Source organism: Lynx rufus, unplaced genomic scaffold (genome assembly GCF_022079265.1).
Source record: "Lynx rufus isolate CCGP_SWC_20201006 ecotype Redwood Valley unplaced genomic scaffold, mLynRuf1.p SCAF_7, whole genome shotgun sequence".
In the NCBI taxonomy this organism is placed as follows: domain Eukaryota; kingdom Metazoa; phylum Chordata; class Mammalia; order Carnivora; family Felidae; genus Lynx; species Lynx rufus.
The window spans coordinates 45,470,425-45,492,406 of NW_025814889.1; the positions used below are offsets into that span (position 1 = coordinate 45,470,425).

The following is a 21,982-nucleotide window of genomic DNA, read 5'->3' on the forward strand; positions in this document are numbered from 1 at the left end:
TTCCTTAAAATACCCATTATGTCCCACTTGTTACACCCATGGGAACTTTCTCCAATGTATTCAACATGGCTGCAAATGGAAGACTCTAATCTGCAGTTTGTTGACTGATACCCACATGATTTACTAGATAACGGTATGGAGTTTATGTTTAATTAGGCAATAGTATCCTATTTGTTTTTTACCGTGGCTCTTTTTTGCTATGCAGCCCAGTAACGTGCAATGCAGCTGTGGAATCACTCTCTGTAACAGCCATTGAACATTTCCAACCAGCTCTGCTGAGGATTTCCAGTCTTGGTCCAGATGTCAGCCAGAAACTGTAAATAGCCTGTGTAGAGAGACGGTTGAAAGACCAGGTTCTCATTTGCTAATATGTAAATAAAGGCACGGATTAACTTTCACTCTTTTGAATAAAAATCCCTCTCCTCTTTCAAGGAGCTGCTTCGTTTGGTTTGCAAGTCTAAATTGTGAAATAGGTACCTCTGTCAAATGACATAAATTCAACCGAGTGAGTAAAACTTAAAAATCGAATTGGCTTTATTAATCAATTCATGAATCAAACAGCATCCCACCTAGCAAGTAGCGGGGAGCTCCAAAGGGTTACAGAAAAGGAAATGTTTTTAAAGGTAGACAGGAAGTGGAAAAAAAGAAGATTTTAACAAAGATCCATTGTTTTAGGCAAGGTCACCCTCCTAAGGGGAATGGAAGGGGGCTATCAGTAAATTTCCTAGGGCTGATGAGGAGATTCCATTTTGATTGGTTAAAGGTTATATTTTAGGGTGGGTTGAAACTACAGTTAGGTTAGGTATTAAGTCTTGGTTTATTGACTTGGGACCTTAACCCAAGTGACATACCATTTTGGACCTGTGGTTTTCTTTTTAATGCCCCCAACACTAATTTTCACCACATTAAAATATCTCCACATGCAGGTAAAGCTAGCAATCCCTACATTTCTGATTACTATACACTCATCGTGCAGGTCACTGCATTACAGAGTAAAACACAGGGTTTGTAATTTTCAGAAAACTTGGCAAGCAATATAGAAATCTAACCTTGGTATCATAATTCCCAAGGAAATGTAAGCCTTTCTGGTCATCTCTTGGAATGAAACACACATACTCCAAACTATACATGCCCAAACTGAACTTCTCTAATTTCTTCAAAAGCCTTCTTTTTTTTTTTTTAATTTTTTTTTAACGTTTATTTATTTTTGAGACAGAGAGAGACAGAGCATGAACGGGGGAGGGTCAGAGAGAGAGGGAGACACAGAATCAGAGGCAGGCTCCAGGCTCTGAGCCATCAGCACAGAGCCTGACGCGGGGCTTGAACTCACGAACCGCGAGATCATGACCTGAGCCGAAGTCGGCTGCTTAACCGACTGAACCACCCAGGCACCCCTCTTCAAAAGCCTTCTTGACAGTGTAGAAGAATCTTCAATTTTTTTTTATTCTTGAGCGAGTAGGGGGACAAGGGAAAAAAAGGGAAATGTTCGCTTTAAAGCATGGAAATTTTTCCGGAGGATATGAAGATTACTGCATCTTGGCACAAATGCTTAAAATGTATAGCTATCTTAGGATTATCTATTGTGTATATTTCTGCTTTAAGTACAAAACACCTGAGGGATGTGTGTTCTGATCATTTGAATTCAACGAGAAAAAATAATTTGATTTATTAATGTCTTCAATGCGGTTGAACCCAAAGTAGTTAGATATCATTCCCACCCCCCACTTTTCTGACTGGGTCTTTCAAGAAAACTAATAGTAGAAAGATTCAAATAATGACATAACTAACCCAAGGGAGGAGATCCTGCCCTGGGGACAGGGACGTGTAAATATAGTCGTGCAAAGAAGATGCTAGTTAGTTAGCTAGTTTGCTAGTTGGAGGATGCTCTGGGACTAATTGAACCTTAGCACTTCACCCTCTAAACACAGACAAATCTACCATAAAGGAGGGCTCACCAACAATCTACACACGGTCCAAGGAGAGTTTCACCATCCTGTTTGTTGGTAGCAAAATACATTCGGAGGAACGTATTTCATGCCCTGAGGACCAGGGATGAAATAAGAGTTTAGGGGATTAATGACACCTCTTTTCCTCCCTCCACCCTCCAGTGTACCCAAAATGAATCTCTTTCTCTATTCTATTGTTTTGTGTTGGATTAGTCATTCCATAGACTAGGGAGAATTCACAAAGGCTAGTTCTTAATTTCTCAGACAAATCCAATATCGGTTCTGCAATTATGGCTCCTAGTCCTTTGCAGATCATCTAGTCACAGAAGCCGGAAATCTATGCCAAGCTGAGTTCCCCGTTACTCGCTACCAAAACCAGTTAATTTCATGCTCTTAATAGCTCTCAAATCTATCCTTTTTCGCCAAGCCTGTGGCAACTATCTTAGTTCAGACTCTCATCATTTTTGCCACAGCCTGGAAGAATAGTCTCCTTATCATTCACTCGACTTACAATCTTATCCGTTTATAGCAATCCTTTCCCTCAAGTGTGTATATGGTCTTCTTTAGCGAAAACCTGACCGCTATTTTCAGGATAAAGTCCAAATGCATCGATACTTTCATGCTTTATTCCTGGCACTCATCCCTCTTCTGACTCTTGCAAATATTGTTTTAGATACAGTTGCTTCTAGAAAAATGTCCCTCTTGAGGTGCCTGGGTGGCTCAGTTGGCTGAGCGTCCCACTTTGGCTCAGGTCATGATCTCACAGTTCGTGAGTTCCAGCTCCGCGTCGAGCTCTGTGCTGATGAGCCTGGAGCCTGCTTCAGATTCTGTGTCTCCCTCTCTCTCTGCCCCTCCCCCACTCGTTCCCTCTCTCTCTCTCTCTCTCTTTCTCAAAAATAAACATACATTAAAAAAAAAGAAACTGACTTTTCGAAAAATCTTCTCTTCATCTAAAATTGGATTTGGTGCCTTTTTTTTTCCATCCTGTATCTCTCTAATTATAGTATATTTTGTGCTTTATTATTACTGTTTTGTGGGCTGTCATTTTTTGTATAGAAGCAAAATTCTGATGTTTCACTGTCAAAATCCTCTCAGTAAATGCAAAACCTGACAAATAGTAAACAATAAAATTTGCTGGATTAGAATAAGCACAATCATAGAAAGTTTTAGACATATATAAAAGTAGATAAAAATTAAAATACCAATCATGTGTTAATATTTATAGTGATTTCCTTCCAGTATTTTAATATTTAGCTACTCATGAGTTATCATTATACACAGTTATAATCATACTATTTTTATAATGCTGAGGTCTACTTTTTAATTACTAGCTTTAGAAGCTAAGGCCTTTTATGAGTTTTATAAATTGTCCACAATGATTCTAAGAGCCTACTAACATTACATCAGGACCTGTAACACTTTTATTTCAAGTAATCCCTTATTATGAGGGTACTTTTGTCTCCTTCTTGTTCTACTTTATTTTCTCTGTTATGTACAGTACGGCAATGTTTATCTAAGTATATGTAAATATTACTCTTAGATGAAACTTCAGCCCATGAGATTATGATTTTAAATGTATAAGCATTTTTACATTTTCTGATGCATATTTTCTTTTCTTTTTAAATCTGTATTTTGAGAGAGACACACAGAGAGAAAGAGAGAGAAAACACAAGCGGGGGAGGGGCAGAGAGAGAGGGACAGAGAGAATCCCACACAGGCTCTGCTGGCCCGATGGGCTGAGCCCAATGCCGGGCTCAAACTCTGGAACTGTGAGATCATGACCTGAGCCTAAATCAAGAGTCGATGGATACTTAACCTACTGAGCCACCCACGGGCCCGTGATGCATATTTTTCAATCCAAATTGTTATTGGCCTGTGCAAAGTTACTACCATTAGTTAATAAAAAAATACTTAATTTGGAAAGTGGAACATGGCATTTTTCCATCGTGAAGTATCTGTTCATATTCATAACTTGTTTATTTGAGGAGTGTTAGTGATTTTCTTATGTATTTTCACCAATTCTTTTTATGTTGGAGTTGCAAGCACATTTCCTGTTTCCTATAAAAATGAATGAATGAATGAATGAATGAATCTCAGTTATCATTTGTTTTTTAACTTACTTTAGAAGTTATTAATTCACATTCAAAAATTCATTCATAGTCACCAGTGGAATATTGATCAACATCTATACTCTTCTCCTTCCAGACAGAAAATCTTTAATATCTTTACTTCCAAACTCTTTACCCCATGATTTCCACTATTGTGATAACTTGGAACTTAGTTCCAGGTTAATACTATTTTGCCTTTCTTCATTAGCTCATCAAACTGCATAGATCTATTAACAACAGCTTTCTAAACAAAAGTTTTATTTTTCTCATCTCAAGTACAATACAGTACAAAAAAATCATATTTAAAATTAGCTGGGACACTTAAAAGAGACTTAGGAATAGAGTCAATAAAAAAAAAAGCAGAACACCTAAAAGGAAAGAATAACTGTGAAATGTTATTAAATAACCTAAAAGAAGGCTAATGAAACTAATTTGGATGTTATATTCTTAGAAGGAAATGCAGGGTTGCCTGGGTGGCTTGGTCGGTTAAGTGTCCGACTTCAGCTCAGGTCACGATCTCATGAGCTCTCAAGTTTGAGCCCCATGCCAGGCTCTCTCCTGGAAGTGCAGAGCCCTCTTTGGATCCTCTGACCCCCTCTCTCTCTCCCCTCCCCAGCTTCTGCCCACTCTCTCTCTGTCTCCAAAATAATAAACATTTTTTAAAAAGAGAAGGAAATTCAATATGTTTTAGAGAAATCTATAACTTCAGTGCAAGTCTAGTAAGAATCCCAACAGTATATTTTATGGGATTTGAGAAGTTGATTATGAAAATCCCTCAGAAGAGTAAATGTTGCAGAATGGATAAGAAACTGAAGAAGAATGAGAGGCCACACATTGGCAGACTGATCTGACAGTGACTGTTTAAAAAATAAATTTGAACGGGGCGCCTGGATGGCGCAGTCGGTTAAACGTCCGACTTCAGCCAGGTCACGATCTCGCGGTCCGTGAGTTCGAGCCCCGCGTCAGGCTCTGGGCTGATGGCTCAGAGCCTGGAGCCTGTTTCCGATTCTGTGTCTCCCTCTCTCTCTGACCCTCCCCCATTCATGCTGTCTCTCTCTGTCCCAAAAATAAATAAACGTTAAAAAATAAATTTGAACATAATTATGTGGAACACATACAAAAGTTCATCACGTTTAGCTCTAACTACCAATGTCTTCACACATTTATACCATTCCTGGCGGCTGTGGACATTGGAGTTTGCTACCTTTACATAAAGGTACATTACTTAAAAGTTTATTGGCCGTCCATTCAAACTAGTCAGATTCCCTACCTCACAAAGTATATGAAAGTAACTAGGAGTTTGATTGAAGATATAACAGTTAAAAACCATGCGTACAAGACAAAAAAAAAAAAAACTAACAAAAAAACAAAACAAACAAATTAGGGAGATATTTTTTAAAAATTGAATGTGAAAGGGGCGCCTGGGTGGCTCAGTCGGTTAAGCGGCCGACTTCGGCTCAGGTCACGATCTCGTGGTCTGTGAGTTTGAGCCCCGCGTCGGGCTCTGTGCTGACAGCTCAGAGCCTGGAGCCTGTTTCAGATTCTGTGTCTCCCTCCCTCTCTGACCTTCCCCCATTCATGCTCCGTCTCTCTCTGTCTCAAAAATGAATAAACGTTAAAAAAAAAAATTAAAAAAAAATTGAATGTGAAAGTCCTCTTACGAGCTGAATTCAAAATTCCAGAACTGGAGAGGTTGGTAGGGAATGAATGAAATAGAGGGTTAAGAGGACACTTAGGGTGTTGAACACTGAATAATGTATAGAAATACTGAATCATTATATTGTACACCTGAAACGAATATAACACTGTATATTAATTATACTCAATTAAGAAAAACATAAAGAACAAAATCTCAGAACCATAAAAGAAACAAGGGAGAAATTTAGCACATAGAACAGTAAAATAATTCCATGAAAAATAATACCATATGCAAAATTTTTAAAAAGAAATAATTTATTGGAAAATATTTGCAACATTTGTGACACACAGAGATAATATTCATAATTAATAAGGGAGTCTTATGGTTTCATAAGAAAAAGTTAAATAGTCTTGTTAGAAAAGGGATAAGGTTTGTGACAAGACCTTGTGACAAGAACTAAATTAAGAAAAATTGTGCAGTATCTCAGTTTCTTTCAAGTTGTAAAGGACGCCATTTTCCCCAAAACAAGCAGTCCATCTGCCCCCACAGAAATTCTGCAAAGTCATAGCTCCACTTCCTTGTCCAACATAATTACCAGACCCAGGGTCTCCTACCCATGAGGCAACTGGTGACTTTAACTTGGAGTGAGAAAATTGACTTTAGTTCCCTCTACCTACCAAGGCATATCCTAGATTAAGGTCATAAAATCAAATGTGCTGGATGGGAACATAAAGGTGTAATGTTGCTGAAGGTTCTAAGTGTGGAAAATTAGAGACACAATAGTTGAAAGTATAAGTATATTAGTCAAGACAAGAAACAAAACAAAAACAAACACACAAAAAACAACAATGAAAATCACATACATGAGCTAAATCTTGCCCACTGATTTCACCTGCACATATAGATATTAAAAATTCACATTGAGGCAAATCACACCAATGAAAGAGAAATACTAGCTTGAACACACAAAAGAACAAACCTTCAAGAAAATGCAGGGAATGCAAAGGACACAGAATACTAAATCAATATAACACCCAGCACTGTTGGTAGATCAGAGGAATTTGAGAGGCTTTCATAACTATATATCGATAATATTATCGCATAGTAAAATGGCAAACAGAATACTTGGAACTTAAAATCACATCTGTCTCTTTAATTATTAGTATAGTCGTGCTGAATTAGAGAAGAGACTCTTCGGAATATCAAATTAGTGAGCTGGAAGTTCCAGCCTAATAATTTGTGTAAAATGTTTCAGAAGAAATAAGAAAGAAAAATTCTGACAGACTAATGAGGACACTTGTAAAATAATAATATAATATAAATGTCTATCTGCTGGTATTTGAAAAATACAAGAAGATAAATGAGAAGAAATAATCAAATAATGGGGGAAAACTCTTAGCCAAATAAAACTCTGGATTGAAAGGGTATTCCAAGGGCTAAACTGAGGACATTCTTGAGGTTTTAATAGAAAGAGAACACCCATAATTATAGTAATAATAAAAATAAAAAAAAAAACAAATAAGCAAACCCCACAGCTAGATATATTGGAGAAAGTTATAGATTGCAACAATAAAGATCAATGCTTCAAACTTTCAAACGCTGTTTGATTCGTATACCACAGGAAAAATTACAATTCTCAGGATCAGACTCCTAACTTAGGCTGCTACAAAAGACATCCACAGTCTCTCAACCAGTTTCTGGCTACGGTTTCAGACATCATATCTGTATTGGAGTAAATCAACATAGCATATGCAATTATTCATCTATCAATGCTTTTGTTTTTTTGTTTTTTGTTTTGCCGTAGCACTGTAATAAAGTGTAACTGTGACTATAATAGCTTTTTCTGAGGTCCCTGAGCATTTCTCTGAGTCATTAAACATAAGGGTGGCCTTGGGGACCCCTGACATAGATGCCTACAAAAAAATGAGTCTGCATTAAAATATCTGGTATGATTGACAGCTTTCCTTAGCCAAAAGAGAACCCGAGGGGGACACTGGCTGTTTAACTTTGTTGCAATCATAAAGAAACCAAAAGCATCAGGAATGCTGGGGAGAAGAACAAGAATCAGCAATGAAACAACCTTTCCCACATCAGGTGTTCAGGCTTGAATAGGATCTGAAAAAGGTAAGTGAGAAAAGTTGGATATTAAATGACAGATTTAAACTTTGGTTTTGGTCTGGATTGGACGCGATGTATGCGTGAGTGACTATAGCTGCTGTAGGATCTGCCTAAGGTTTTATCCTGGCAAAAGAAGAACTCAGCAAGATAGGGTTGTAGGGGCCATGGGGGAAAGAATAAATTTGCTTTCTGCTTTCATGCTACTGAAGTCCAACTTTTTGAAAATAAGGTGCATTTATATCTCACCTAGATAAAGCTTTTCAAATATTCTACCCTCTTAAAATGTAGGCATCCCATACCTAAATTAAACTGCCCAAGGAAGGAACCAAAAGCCAAAAAATCTGAAAAAGATGAACATGTGAAAAGAGGGGCTGGGGTTGAGGATACTGGGGAGATGTTGTTTAGGAGTACAAAGTTACAGCTAGTAGATAAATAAGTTCTGGAAGTCTAATGTACGACATAGTGATTATAGCCAACAGCATAATTTATAAACTTCAAATTTGCTAAGAGAGTAGATCTGAATTGCTCTCAACACACCAAAAAGAACTGATAATTATGTAGCATGATAGAGGTGTTAGCTAATGCCACAGTGGTAATCATATTGCAATATATAAATGTATCCAACCAACGCTTTGTATACCTCAGACTTACACATGTCAGTTACATGTCAGTTACATCTCCATTTTAAAAAAAAAATCAGTTCTACCCTATTCATTTTTCTATGATATATTCTATAGGCCTTTAAAACAACTTATTTTTTAAAAAAATACATTTTTTCTCATACACCAATGGAAAGTCAAACAGCAAACTTAAATCCTGTTGCTTAAAAACTAGAACATCTATGAGAGAGAAAGGTGAAATAAATAAAATAAATTTTTATTTACTGGGGGCTGGGGGTAGCAAGCAACCTCTGTCAAAACATGAGATTCCTGATAACCCAGAATTAATGAGTAATAATTGGTACTGAAACTGGCACTATACCTGGGGAATAAGAAAAATATAAAACTATTCTGCATTGTGTTTTCTATATTTTTTTCACACAAAATAACCTCTATAGTACCCTAGACTTTGAGCCTTGTATTTTGGGGGGTAAGAGGCACCAAGCTATTTTATTTGAATGAACAGTACAAATGAAAGAAGTTTAAAAAAAATACGGAGTGCTTCGTGAATGTGTGAGTCAACCTTGGGTAGGGGCCGTGCTAATCTCTGTATCATTCCAATTTCTAGTAAATGGGCTGCCCAAGTGAACACACCTTGTATTTTCTAAGCCTTGTGTTTTTCTCTCTTATTCATTTATTTATTTGAAACCACCTTTGCCATGTATTTTTAAAATTTTTTAACATTTTATTTACTTTTGAGAGACAGAGAGAGATAGAGCATGAGCAGGAGCGGGGAAGAGAGTGAGGGAGATATGGAATCTGAAGCAGGCTTGGGGTCCGAGCTGTCAGCACAGAGCCTGACGTGGGACTCAACCCCATGGACCATGAGATCGTGACCTGAGCTGAAGTCAGACGCTTAACGACTGAGACACTCAGGCGCCCCCAACTTTGGCATATATTTAAGAAATAGTAGGGTTCTCATGGGCTCTCCAACAGGACTTCTAGGCACATGCTGTGGATGCATCACCAAAAATTCATCATGCCAGTTCGTTCTATGTTCATCCTTTCCCAAATACCACTTTAAGTCATGGTTAGCCATCAGCCACAGGTAATAAGGTTTTAGAATGTCCAAATATTCATTTCATGAATTCTGGGGGTTTTCTGTCTCTGAGACTTGCTACACTTAATTTTGTACAGTTGTAATCTAGCCACAAGTAAATTTCTGTCTTCCCAAGTCTTTTCTCGTCTCTCATCAAATTCCCATTGCCTTGGTGATATATTTTAATTTTACAATTAATTACATCATCACTATTCCGATGGAAACACAGCAAAATCTTTTTCTTTTAACTTATTTGAGGCAGACGTTTTCAGTAAGATGCAATGACCCTGTCGCAAAACAGAATAAAGGAAGTGGAGAGGAAGGAAAGAAACGCCCATGGAGTTCTATTCATTATCTTCACTCTTGACAAAATCGCAGTCATTTCAGGCATGTTTTATGGGTGTGTGGGTTTCCTTAGATGCAGGTACTTCAGCTTCTTCAGGACACAGAGAGAAGCCTGTTTCAATTTGCTGGTCCATAAAATCAGAAGAAATGTATGGCCAGATGGATATAAAAATACTAGTGTATTAGCAAAAATCTTTGCCACCAAACTATCTAGGACGACGTAGGCCAAATTCATCATAATAGTGCTCAAATAGTACATAAAGAAGAAGAGTAGGAATGAAATCATAGACTTCATGGCTCTCACGTGAACTTTTGTGATAGGATCCCCACCTCTGCCCTTCATCTGCCTGGTGTGGCTCCATAAGGAACGGATCAAAAGGACAAAGGAAGCCAGAGACACTGCAAAGGGGATGATGAACATTATGTTCAGGAGCATATGAGACAAAAATAACTCATATGTTCTCATTGTGAAACTCACTGTCCAATTTCTTTCCGCGTTTACCTTGTTTTTGACCAGACTCATAAACACTGTATCCTTAAAGGGAAGAGACAAGCAGAAAGAGAAGACTGCGGCCAGTACAATCATGAGAAGCACTTTGTGAATTCTCCATTTTATCCAGAGGAAAATAGGGTTGGAAAAGTTGGCTATCTTGAAGAAATAGAAGACACTGAGGCAGGTGGTACAGGTTGTGCAGAAATAATTGGATCCTGTCCAGAGGATTTCAAACCTTATTAGTTGATTATTCTTGTTCCATATTTCTTCACAAGGTACATCTAAACCTATGCCTAAAATTATTATGCACAACAGAACTATTCTGGAAATAGCTAGGCAGGTAATAATAAAGTCAATTACGAAGAATTTCCAGTTCCTGATCCAGTCAATACAGTTAACCAATATAATGAATCCATTTCCCAAAATCCCCATTATGAATTCTCCAGCAAACAGTATCATAAATACGTTCTTCAATATGCTTGCCATGCCCGCTGATGGTCAAGCTCTCTCTTCAATACTCCTCTGATTTGTGAATTAAGTGTTATGGATTTATGGATCCAAAGCTTTAATGTTCAATAAGTTTCTTTTTCCTGTACTTTGATATCCACTGGCAAAGAGAAGATTGCCTCCAGGATGCTCCCAAAGTCTTAGTTATCTTTTGGAAAACTACCTTTATTCCTCTCAAGATCCGAGCTAGTGATTTTTCAAGGCAAATAGCATATTACCTGCTGCTGTCGCACTGCTTGTAATTTGTATGCAAAGCTATTCATTAAGATTTGAATCCTGGTTTGTTAAAACACAAACCAGAGCTTGATTTTTACATATTTTTTACAACATCTTTTCTTCTTTTAAGATTCAGACGTTTTTGATTCACTCACCTCAGGTATGAGTGAGAAACCTGAAAACCCAATCTAAAAAATATGGTGACTCGGTCTGGGTGCTCTGAGAGGCAAGCAAATTACCAGGGGAAATGCCCCAGTGGGAAACGAAGGAGTGAGCAGGAGAAGGTTGGGGGAGTTGTTCTACTATACGCAAGTCTGAGTTCTGTGGAAGGAGAAGGAAGGAAAGGAGGTAGACCTTGGGTAGTGGAGCTATCCTAAGAGAGGTTCAAGAAAATCGGTGGGAATTTGCAAGTCCATGGCGCCCATCAGAGGTGGCCTGAGTCTCCCAGGAGTGGTCCTGCCATCGAATCTCTGCCCAGATCAATCGTGGGCGGCGAGCCGCTCATAGAAAGGGTTGGGGTGATGGGTTGCAGAGCACAGGGACACGAGCCTGCCAGCTGTTGGGGAAATAAAATTAAAAGCAAAATCTCCTGCTAACGCAGAAAACCTCTCTGCCAAGGAAGTAGAGAAAGAAAAGAGTTTCATTATCGCACAAAGCATTAAACCAGAATCTGATGCATCATCGCACAGGAAATTTACAAAAACAGAAAGAAATCTCACCCTTTTATATAGTGCAAACAGATAAAATCCATTACATACATGTTCTCAAGGTAAACAATAACTAGTCCAGCAGTAGGAAACCTGGGCAGCACTATTTAATACAGGTGGTTTGTCCTAAATTTACTTGGTATTGGGTTGACCATCTGTGTTAGTTAATTGGCTTTAATCAAAGGAAAAATAAATTCATATATTTATGACAGGAGGCAGTTTTGCAACGTGGAGTCAGGCACTAGCTGAAGTCGGGCTCTGGTCCTCTCATTGAAACTGGGAGATAGGGGTGCTTATTTCTAATAGGGAGAATTAAGCCACTTGTTTTCATTTGTATTTGCCCTTACGTAGCCGGTTAGGTTCCCCTGAGTCAGATTTTTTAGAGGCACATTTTCCTAACCACCACAGGCAGCAAGTATCTTAATTTACAAAGTTTACCTTCACCTACTCACCTCACCAATACATATTATGTATAGATTACTCAAAGTTTACGTAAATACAGAAAATCTGCTGTCCAAAGTTACACCAGGATTTCTCGGAGTCTAGGGCAGCTGTGAAATGTGACTGCAAGTGCTTTAACTCTCTCCTTTGACTGAGATCTGGGGTCTGCCATCCCTCTCCTTGAACCTGAGTGGGCTTGTGACTGCCTCGCCCAATATATTATAGTGGAAATGACATTATAGGAGCTCTCAGGCTGTCCTAGAAAAAAAAGCCATGCAGTTTTCGCTTTAATCACTAGAACATTTTCTCTGAGAGTCCTGAGGGGTCTGTCAGAAGTTTGACAAATCTGAGACGAGTCTGCAGGGAGGAAACCCAACCCACACGAACAGGATACATGTAGGTAATCTGGTTAAACACTCAAACTGAGCCCGGATTTTTAATCACCCCACTGCAGTGACAGATCTGTGAGTGAAGAATCTGCTTGGCGATTCCGGCCTCTTCCATTTGAGTCACATTCAGCTGCTGGAGTCTTCTGAGGTTGAAGCCCCAGACATTTTGGAGCAGAGATAGGCTGTCCTGCTGTGTCCTGTCTAAATTCCTGACTCACAGCATCTGGGAGCATAATAAGATAGTTGTTGTTTTGTACCACTAAATTTTGGATATTTTATTATTTATTTATTTATATTTTATTTTATTTTTTTCATGTTTATTTATTTTGGGAGAGAGAGACAGAGTGTGAGTGGGAGAGGGGCAGAGAGAGAGGGAGACCCAGAATCCGAAGCAGGCTCCAGGCTCCGAGCTGTCAGCACAGAGCCCGGTGCAGTGTCTGAACCCATGAACCGCGGGATCATGACCTGAGCTGGAGCCCGATGCTTAACCGACTGAGCCACGCAGGTGCCCCAAGAATTTTGGATATTTTAAAGGGCAATATGTATCCAGAACAAAATGACTTAGCATATAGATAGAAAAAGTCTTTTATTTTTCCAGCTGCCCATCTGTCTCTTTCCCCCAACACAAATAACGTAACTTTTGTTAGACAAAATTACAATGCTTAAAAGATAGGCAAAGGATTTGAACAGACATTTCTACAAGGAAGACATACAAATGATCAATAGCACATGAGTAAATACTATACGTTACTTGTCATCAGGGAAATACAAATTCAAACCATAATGACCAGAATTCAAAAGTCAAGTAATAGCGAGTGTTGGCCAGAATGTGGAGAGATGAGAACCTCATATATTGAGAGTATAAAATAGTCCTGCTGCTTTGGAAGACAGTCTAGCTGTTCCTCAAGAGATTAAACACAGAGTTACCATGACCCAGGAATTCCATACCTAGGTATAAACCCAAGAGAAATAAAACACATGTTCACACAAACACTTGTGTATGAATTAAAAAAAAAAAAATTTTTTTTCATGTCTATTTATTTTTGACAGAGAAAGACAAAGCATGAGCAGGGGAGGGTCAGGCAGAGAGGCACAACGAGAATCCCAAACAGTCTCTGTCCTGTCAACACCGAGCTTGATGCGGGCTCGAAGCCACGAACTGTGAGATCATGACCTGAGCCGAAGTCGAGAGTCAGATGCTGAACCGACTGAGCCACCCAGGCGCCCTTGTGTTATGAATTTTTATAGCAGCATTATTTGTAGTAGCCAAATGATGGAAACAACTCAAAAAGTTCATCAGGGGATGAATGCATAAACCAGATGTGCTCTATCCATATAATGGAATATTGTTCTGCCATACGAAGGGGCAGAGTACTGATACATGATGAACCTTGAGAGCATTATGCTAAGTGGAAGAAAACAGTCACGACAGACCACATATTATATGATTCTAATATGAACTAAGTTTAAAATAGGAAAATCTATAGTTACAGGGAATAGATTAGTGGTTGCTTAGAGCTGGGGTGGGGTGGGTGTGGGATGATGAAGAGGCAGGGAGATGATAGCTAAAGGGTACAGGTCTTTGTGAGGTGAAAAAATGTTCTAAAATTGACTGGTGAGCGTTGCACGTATCTGTGAGACTACTAAAACCTTTCAAATGTACACTTAAATGAGTGAGTTGTATGGCATGTGAATTATATTTCAACGAAACTGTTTAAGAAAAAAAGATACAGGAGTGCCTGGGTGGCTCAGTTGGTTTCGCATGTCCAACTTAGGCTCAGGTCATGATCTCATGGTTTTTGGGTTCGAGCCCCATGTCAGGCTCTGTGCTAGCAGCTCAGAGCCTGCAGCCTGCTTCAGATTTTGTGTGTGTGTCTCTCTTTGCTCCTCCCCTGCTCACATTCTGTCTCTCTCTCTCTCAAAACTAAATAAAAGATTTTAAAAAAGGATATAGGGGTACCTGGTGGGGCTCAGTCGGTTGAGTGTCCAACTCCTGATTTCTGCTGCAGTCATGATCTCACAGCTCATGAGATTGAACCCAGCGTTGGACTCTGTGCTGAGTGCAGAGACTGCTTCGGATTCTCTCTCTCTCCCTCTCTCTCTCTCTCTCTCTCTCAAAAATAAATAAACATTAAAAAAAAGAAAAAAGATATATAATATGTTTTCCTTATAAACCATGAGCATAATATCTGTGTATATTTTTCATAACTTTCTTCTACATTGGAGTGATCCTATTTGCTTAGTTATGTTTAATTCTGATCTATAAATAAAAATTCTTTATTTCTGGGTTATAAATAAAAATATCAAAAGCCATATTAATTTCTCTTTTGCTGACTCTATTATGAAGGAGCTTTTTACTGCTCATATGAAGCATGATAGGATAGGCTATGCTGTAACATCCAAAATGTCAGTTTCGTACAAGTTTCATTTCTGGGTTCACATTCCATAACCAATTTAGTTTAAAATTGCAGGGTGGAGTAGGGGAAGTTCTCCTCCATGTAATCTCCCAGAAATGCAGGCTACTGGAATGTAACACCCAACATGTGGCCTTCAAATTACTTTCCTGGGAAAGAGAGGGACAAGGAAGTTCATGCTCAACCTCTTAAATAAATCAGTCCCAAAGTGACATATAAGTTTGCTTCAAGCCCATTGGCCTGAACAAATCGCAAACCCCATACTAATTGCAAGGGCCTGGGAAATCTGAGATAGCTCAGAGATGTTCAATGTCTCTTCCACGGTTCACACTTGTGGTCATAAAATACAATCTCACTCCCTCCTCATTGGTGTAGAGCACATTTAACTCCTCTCCCCAAGAAAGATAACCCAAAGACCAAAGCTCAAATACCTACAGCTCAAATTCTAACATCTCTGGTCTGGACTTGGCACCTTTTGATATAGAGATTTATAAAGTAAAACGACAGATAACCTGTTCTTGTCCACTCTCCACCCTACACATCCAGTGCTCAATAGTGACGTAGGGAGAGGCTAGCTGAAAATAAACAACCATCTTTATTCATTGTGCCTTATTGTTCTCAGACATGTTCATTTCTTTGTTTTGTTTTCCTAATACATTCCTCTAATAGAGATGATCTTAATGGTCATATGGGAATCAAATCATGAGATCACGACCTGATTACAAATCAAGAGTTGGAGACTTAACCTACTGAGCCACCCAGGTGCCCTTCTTATTAGAGAGTTTTAAGAATTCTTTATAGACATGCCTGGGTGGCTCAGTCAGTTAAGCCTCCAACTCTTTTTTTTTTTTTTTTTTTTTTTGGTAAGTTTTATTTATTTATTTGTTTTGAGAGAAAATCCCAAGCAGGTTCTGCACTGTCAGCGCGGAGCCCAACTCCGAGCTCAATCCCAAGAACCATGAGATCATGACCTGAGCCGAAATCAAGAGTTGGACGCTAAACCGACTGAGCCACCCAGGTGCCCCAAGCCTCCAACTCTTGATCTCGGCTCAGGTCATGATCTCGCAGTTAGTGAGTTCAAGCCCTGAGTTGGGCTCCTCAATGTTAGCATAGGGCCTGCTTGAGATTCTCTTTCTCTATCTCTGCCCTTCCCCCTCCCCTGCTTTCTCTAGCATGCGCACACTCTGTCAAAATAAATAAACACACAAAAAATGTTTTTTAAAAATTCTTTACATATTTTAGGTAACAGTGAATTGTGAATATAGATTCCTATTTTTGGCTTGCCTCTTTATTCTCTTAACAACGTCATTTATTTTTTAATTTTTAATTTTTTTTAAGTTTATTTATTTTGAAAGAGTGTGTGAACAGGGGAGGGGCAGAGAAAGAAGGAGAGAGGGAATCCCAAGCAGGCTCTGCTCTGCCAGCACAGAGCCTGAAGCAGGGCTTGAACCCATGAACCTTGAGATTATGAGCTTGGTCAAGATCAGGAGTTGGATGCTCAACCAGCTGAACCATCCAGGTGCCCCTATTTTTTTAATTTTTAAATTTCAACTTTATTTGTCAATTCAAGTATAATTGACAAATAATATTGTAAGATATTTCAGTTGTACATCATGGTGATTTTATATACATATATATTGTGAGAGAATTTCTCCCATCTAATTAATTAACATATCCATCGTCTCACATACTTCTATTTTTTGAGGCTTTTTCATGAAAATATTTAAGTTCCACTCGCTCAGCACATTTCAATGATACAATACAGTGTTATCAACTATAGTCACCATGTTTTACGTTAGATCCCCAGAACTTATTAATCTTACAGCTCGAAGTTCATGCAGTATTTGTCCTTTGCTTTCTGGCTTATTTCACTTAGCATAATACCTCCAAGGTCCATCCATGCAGTTGCAAATGACAAGACAGCCTTCTTTTTCATAGCTAAATAATAGTCCATCATTTGTATATACCATGTCTTTATCCATTCATCTGTTGGTAAACACTTAGGTTTCCATATCTTAGCTATTGTGAATAATGCTGCAATAAACAAAGGGGTACAAGTATCTCTTTGATGTCCTTAACAACGTCTTCTAAAAATAAGTTCAATTATCACTTATTTGATTTATCTAGAAAATGGTTGCTTAATCCAAGGTCATAAAGATTTTCTCTTATATTTTCTAGAAGTTTTACGATTTTAGGTTTTATATAATCCAGTCATTTATTTTTTAATTTTTAATTTTTTTAAGTTTATTTATTTTGAAAGAGTGTGTGAACAGGGGAGGGGCAGAGAAAGAAGGAGAGAGGGAATCCCAAGCAGGCTCTGCACTGTCAGCACAGAGCCTGAAACAGGGTTTCTATAATCCAGGTTCTATAATCCAGTTAGAGTACACTTTTGTACATGTTGCAAGGTGTAGTCATTTGTTTTTTTATCTTTTGCATATGGATATTTAATTGTTCTTATACGTTAGTTGAAAAGAAAATCTTTCTTCACTGAATTGTCTTTTCATGTTTGTTGAAAATGAATTGGTAATACATGTAAGTCTCTTTCTTAGCTGTCTATTCTGTTCTATTCTGTTTGTGTATTTTTACACCAATACCACATTGTCTCAATCTGTGTAGATTTGTAAGTCTTGACATCAGGTAGAGTAAGTCTTCCAGATTTGTTTTACCTTTTCTTTTGTTTGTTGGTTTGTGTTTGTTATTCTGTTTCTTTGCATTCCCATATATTTTTTAGAACTAGCATGTTAATTTCTACAAGAAAAGTCTGCTGGAATTTTATCGGGATTGCACTGAATCAATTTAAGCAAAAATGACATCTGAAAAAATACTGTGGGGGCACCTGGTGGCTCAGTTAAGCATCCGACTTCGGCTCAGGTCATGATCTCATGGTTTGTGAGTTCAAGCCCCATGTCAGGCTCTGTGCTGACAGCTCGGAGCCTGGAGCCTGCTTTGGATTCTGTGTCTCTGTCTCTCTTTGCCCCTCCCCCATTTGTGCTCTGTCTCTATCAAAAATAAATAAAATGTAAAAAAAAAAATTTTTTTAAATACTGTGTTTTCCAATGATAAATAATATATAGCTTTTAACTTACTTGAGTGTATTGTAATTTTCAGTGTACATATTTTTAACTTTTTATTATGTTTGTCTAAGTATTTCATATTTTTATGATATTGCAAATGATAGTTGTTTTTTTTCAATTTCACTTTCTGATTGTTGTTGCTGGTATATAGAAATATAATTATTTTTACATGTTGATCCTTTATCCTACAACCTTGTCACACTCACTTATTAGTTTTAGTAGTTTTTTTTTTTTTTGAGGTCTTTTTTGTTTTTTTGTTTTGCAGATTCCATGGAATTTTCTACTTAGATGTCATCTGTAAGTAAAGACAGTTTTATTTCCTCTTGTAGAATATGGATTCCTTCTTTTTTTCTTGCCTTATTGCATTGGTTACAACCTTCAGTATAGTGTTAATTAGAAGTATTGACAGTGAATTTTCTTGCTTTGTTTGGATATTAGGACAATGTGGTCAGTTCTCCTCTATTAAATATGCATTTAGCTCTGGCTTTTTCTTTGGTGCTCTGTATCAAGTTTAGAAATGTCCATCTCGTCCTAGTTTACTGGGAGGTTTTTATCAGTAGAACTTGGGTTTTATCAAATGATTTTTTTGCCCTATTGAGATAACCATGTGATTTTTCTTCTTTAATCTTTTGTATGATGACATACATTGACTTTTCTTTTTTTATTAATTTTTTTTTCAACGTTTTTATTTATTTTTGGGACAGAGAGAGACAGAGCATGAACGGGGGAGGGACAGAGAGAGAGGGAGACACAGAATCCGAAACAGGCTCCAGGCTCCGAGCCATCCGCCCAGAGCCTGACGCGGGGCTCGAACTCCCGGACCGCGAGATCGTGACCTGGCTGAAGTCGGACGCTTAACCGACTGCGCCACCCAGGCGCCCCTGACTTTTCTAATATTAAACTAACTTTACATCTTTTGATAAACTCTACTATGTATTGATATATTATCCTTTTTATATGTTGATGTATTTGATTTACTTTTTGTTGAGGATTTTTGCATCTATGTCCATAAGTAACTGTTGTCTATAATTTCTTTCTGGTGATATCTATGTCTGTTTTTTTTTTTTTTTTCAAAACGTTTATTTATTTTTGAGACAGAGAGAGACAGAGCATGAACAGGGGAGGGGCAGAGAGAGAGGGAGACACAGAATCTGAAACAGGCTCCAGGCTCTGAACTGTCAGCACAGAGCCCGACGCGGGGCTCGAACTCACGGACCGCGAGATTGTGACCTGAGACGAAGTCGGACGCTTAACCGACCAAGCCACCCAGGCGCCCCTGTTTTTTTTTTTTTTAATGGTAATGTTGGCCTCATAAAGTGAGTTGGGAAATACTTCCTTGTATTCTATTTTCAGGAAGATATTGTGTAGAATTATTATTATCCTTTTTCAAATATTTGGCAGAATTTGCGAGTGAAATCATCTGGGCTTGGAGTTTTCTATTTTAAAAGATTTTAAATTATAAGTTTAACTTCTTTAATAAATGTCTTTTCAGGTTATCTATTTTTTCTTGAGTGAGTTTTCATATTTTATATAGCTCAAGGAATTGACCCATTTCATTTAAGTTGTCAAATAATGGGCAAGAGTTGTTTGTAGTATTACTCTGTTTAATGTCAGTAGTCTGAGGTTATCTTCTTTTTTAATTCCTAATATTGATAACTTGTGTCTCCTTTTTTTTCTTTATCAATCTAGCTAGTATTTTATGAATTATATTGATATTTTCTAAAAAACTAATTTTTTGTTTTATTGGTTTTTTTCCTTTTGTTTTACTGTTTTCAATTTCATTGATTTCTGAAATTTTAAAAAATGATTATTATTTCCTACCTCAACTTTCTTTGGGCTTAATTTGCCCTTTTAATTTACTTGTTTTTTAAGTTGTAATCTTAGCCTATTGGTATGAGACCTTTCATCTTCTCTAACATAAGAATTTTCTGCAATAAATTTCCCTCGAAGCACTAGTTTAACTGCAACCTTCTAATTTTGATATGTTTTTTTTTTACTTCAAAATGTTCATAATTTCCCTTGAGTCTTTATCTTTGATGTATTTAGAAGTATGTTGTTCTATTTTAAATATTTATGGTATCCAGATTCTTTTTGTCTTATTATTTTTTCATTTAAATCTTACAGTCAAATAACATACTTTGTATAATTTTAATTATTTTATTTGCTTTTTAAGGCTTGTTTTATGAGCCAGAATATGTCTACCATGGTGAAGTTTCCATGTGCAAATGAAACATGCATTCTGCTGTTGTTGGAGAGAATATTTTATTAATGCCCATTAAACCAAGTTAATAGTGGTGTTTCAGTCTTTAATGTCCTTACTAATTTTCTGTGTACCTACTCTGTTGATTACTGAATGAAGACTGTTGCAGTTTCCAAGTAGATTGTGGGTTTGCTTTTTTTCTCCTTTCAGTGCTATCAATTCATACTTCATGTATTGTGTAATTCTCTAGCTACATGTGTACGTACTTAGGACCTTTATGTCTTCTCAGGAATTGACTTTTTGTCATTTTTTAAATATTCTATCCCTAGTATTTTTTCTTATTCAGAAGTCTGCGTTATGTGATATTCGTACAGCTTCTTCAGTTTATCTTTATTGACATTTTCATGGTACCACCTTTTCCATGTTTTTATTGTCAACTTACGTATGTCAACTTATTTATATTAAAGTGAGGTTTTTTATTTTTTTATTTTTGTATTTATTTTTTCCCCAATATATGAAGTTTATTGTCAAATTGGTTTCCATACAACACCCAGTGCTCATCCCAAAAGGTGCCCTAAAGTGAGGTTTTTTAGACTGCTCATAGTTGGATCTTGTTTTTCCTCTAATCAATCTGACAATCTCTGTTTTCTTTCTTGGTTTGTTTAGACCATTTATATTAAATGTGTCAGTATATTAGTCTTTAAATATATCAATTTATTACTTTTCAGATTCATTCCCTCTGGGTTTGATTCCACTGCTCTTCATTTCCTGTCCTTTAAAAATATTAATTGTTTTTAATCTTCCATTTTATCTATTAGCTTTTTGGTTTTAGTAATTGAGCACCCAGGATGGTTTATGCAAACCAGCCCCACAGTCTTCTCCGTCCTCTATCTAGTTTGCATCTCCTGTGAGGGTTCCAGTCAGCGCTTCACCCAAGAGCCCATGGCGACTTACTACTGCCCCCTAGAGGACTGAGGAAGTCGCTAGCAGGAACCAGGTCTGCTCTGCCAGGAAGTACTTTGTGTTAATGACCCCTCAGAGCATGAATATCTTGAGGTGAATCTGGAGTCGCCTAGTCTCTCAGCCTCTCCTTTCCTCACCAGAAAAAAAAATGGGGACAATAATGCCTCACACACAGGATTGTGGTGAGAACCAAACAAGATAGTAGCACATGTGAAACCCTATGCTTTGGGATATTCATAGTAGTAATAGGAGATAGAAGTAGTAATAGTTGTTGATTTTATTACTATTACCTACAATTCTCCTTCAGGACCCTGCTGGGGTTAGGATACTGTTTGCAGAAAGATGCTCCCTTTGACTCAGAATAGCCAGCAGGCTCAAAGGGCTTTTGAGGAACTGAAGCCGTGGTTAGGGGTCTCCTGGACTAACGCTTCATGACTCACCATGATACTTGGTCTGAAATTCAGTCCTGTGCTCGGACACAAAACAGCGTGTTGAGGGTTCAGTAAAGCATTGTTTGGCTCTTGCCCAGATGACAAACCTGCAACCTTGTGCCAGGAGAGGAGTCACTTCAACCATCTAGTGAAACTAGATTTTCTCCCCTGCCCCCTCTGAAAGGTGGATAAATGGTGCTTATGGTAAGAAGTCCATGCAACACAATTTCACAAAGGACCTTTTCAATGTTTCCTTGCTTCTTCACTCCCAGTTTCTTCTTCTTGCATTCTCT

General features: G+C 37.8%; 1 protein-coding gene and 1 pseudogene across 1 annotated transcript; both read right to left on the minus strand.

The window, feature by feature from the left end:
* Nucleotides 1-8,957: 8,957 nt before the first annotated feature.
* Nucleotides 8,958-9,053, minus strand: LOC124502768 (uncharacterized; annotated as a pseudogene).
* Nucleotides 9,054-9,903: 850 nt separating this feature from the next.
* On the minus strand, nt 9,904-10,833 carry LOC124501443 (taste receptor type 2 member 8-like). Its single transcript, XM_047065627.1, has one exon. The coding sequence runs from the start codon at nt 10,831-10,833 to the stop codon at nt 9,904-9,906; it is 930 nt and encodes a 309-aa protein (XP_046921583.1).
* Between the last annotated feature and the right edge of the window lie 11,149 nt (nt 10,834-21,982).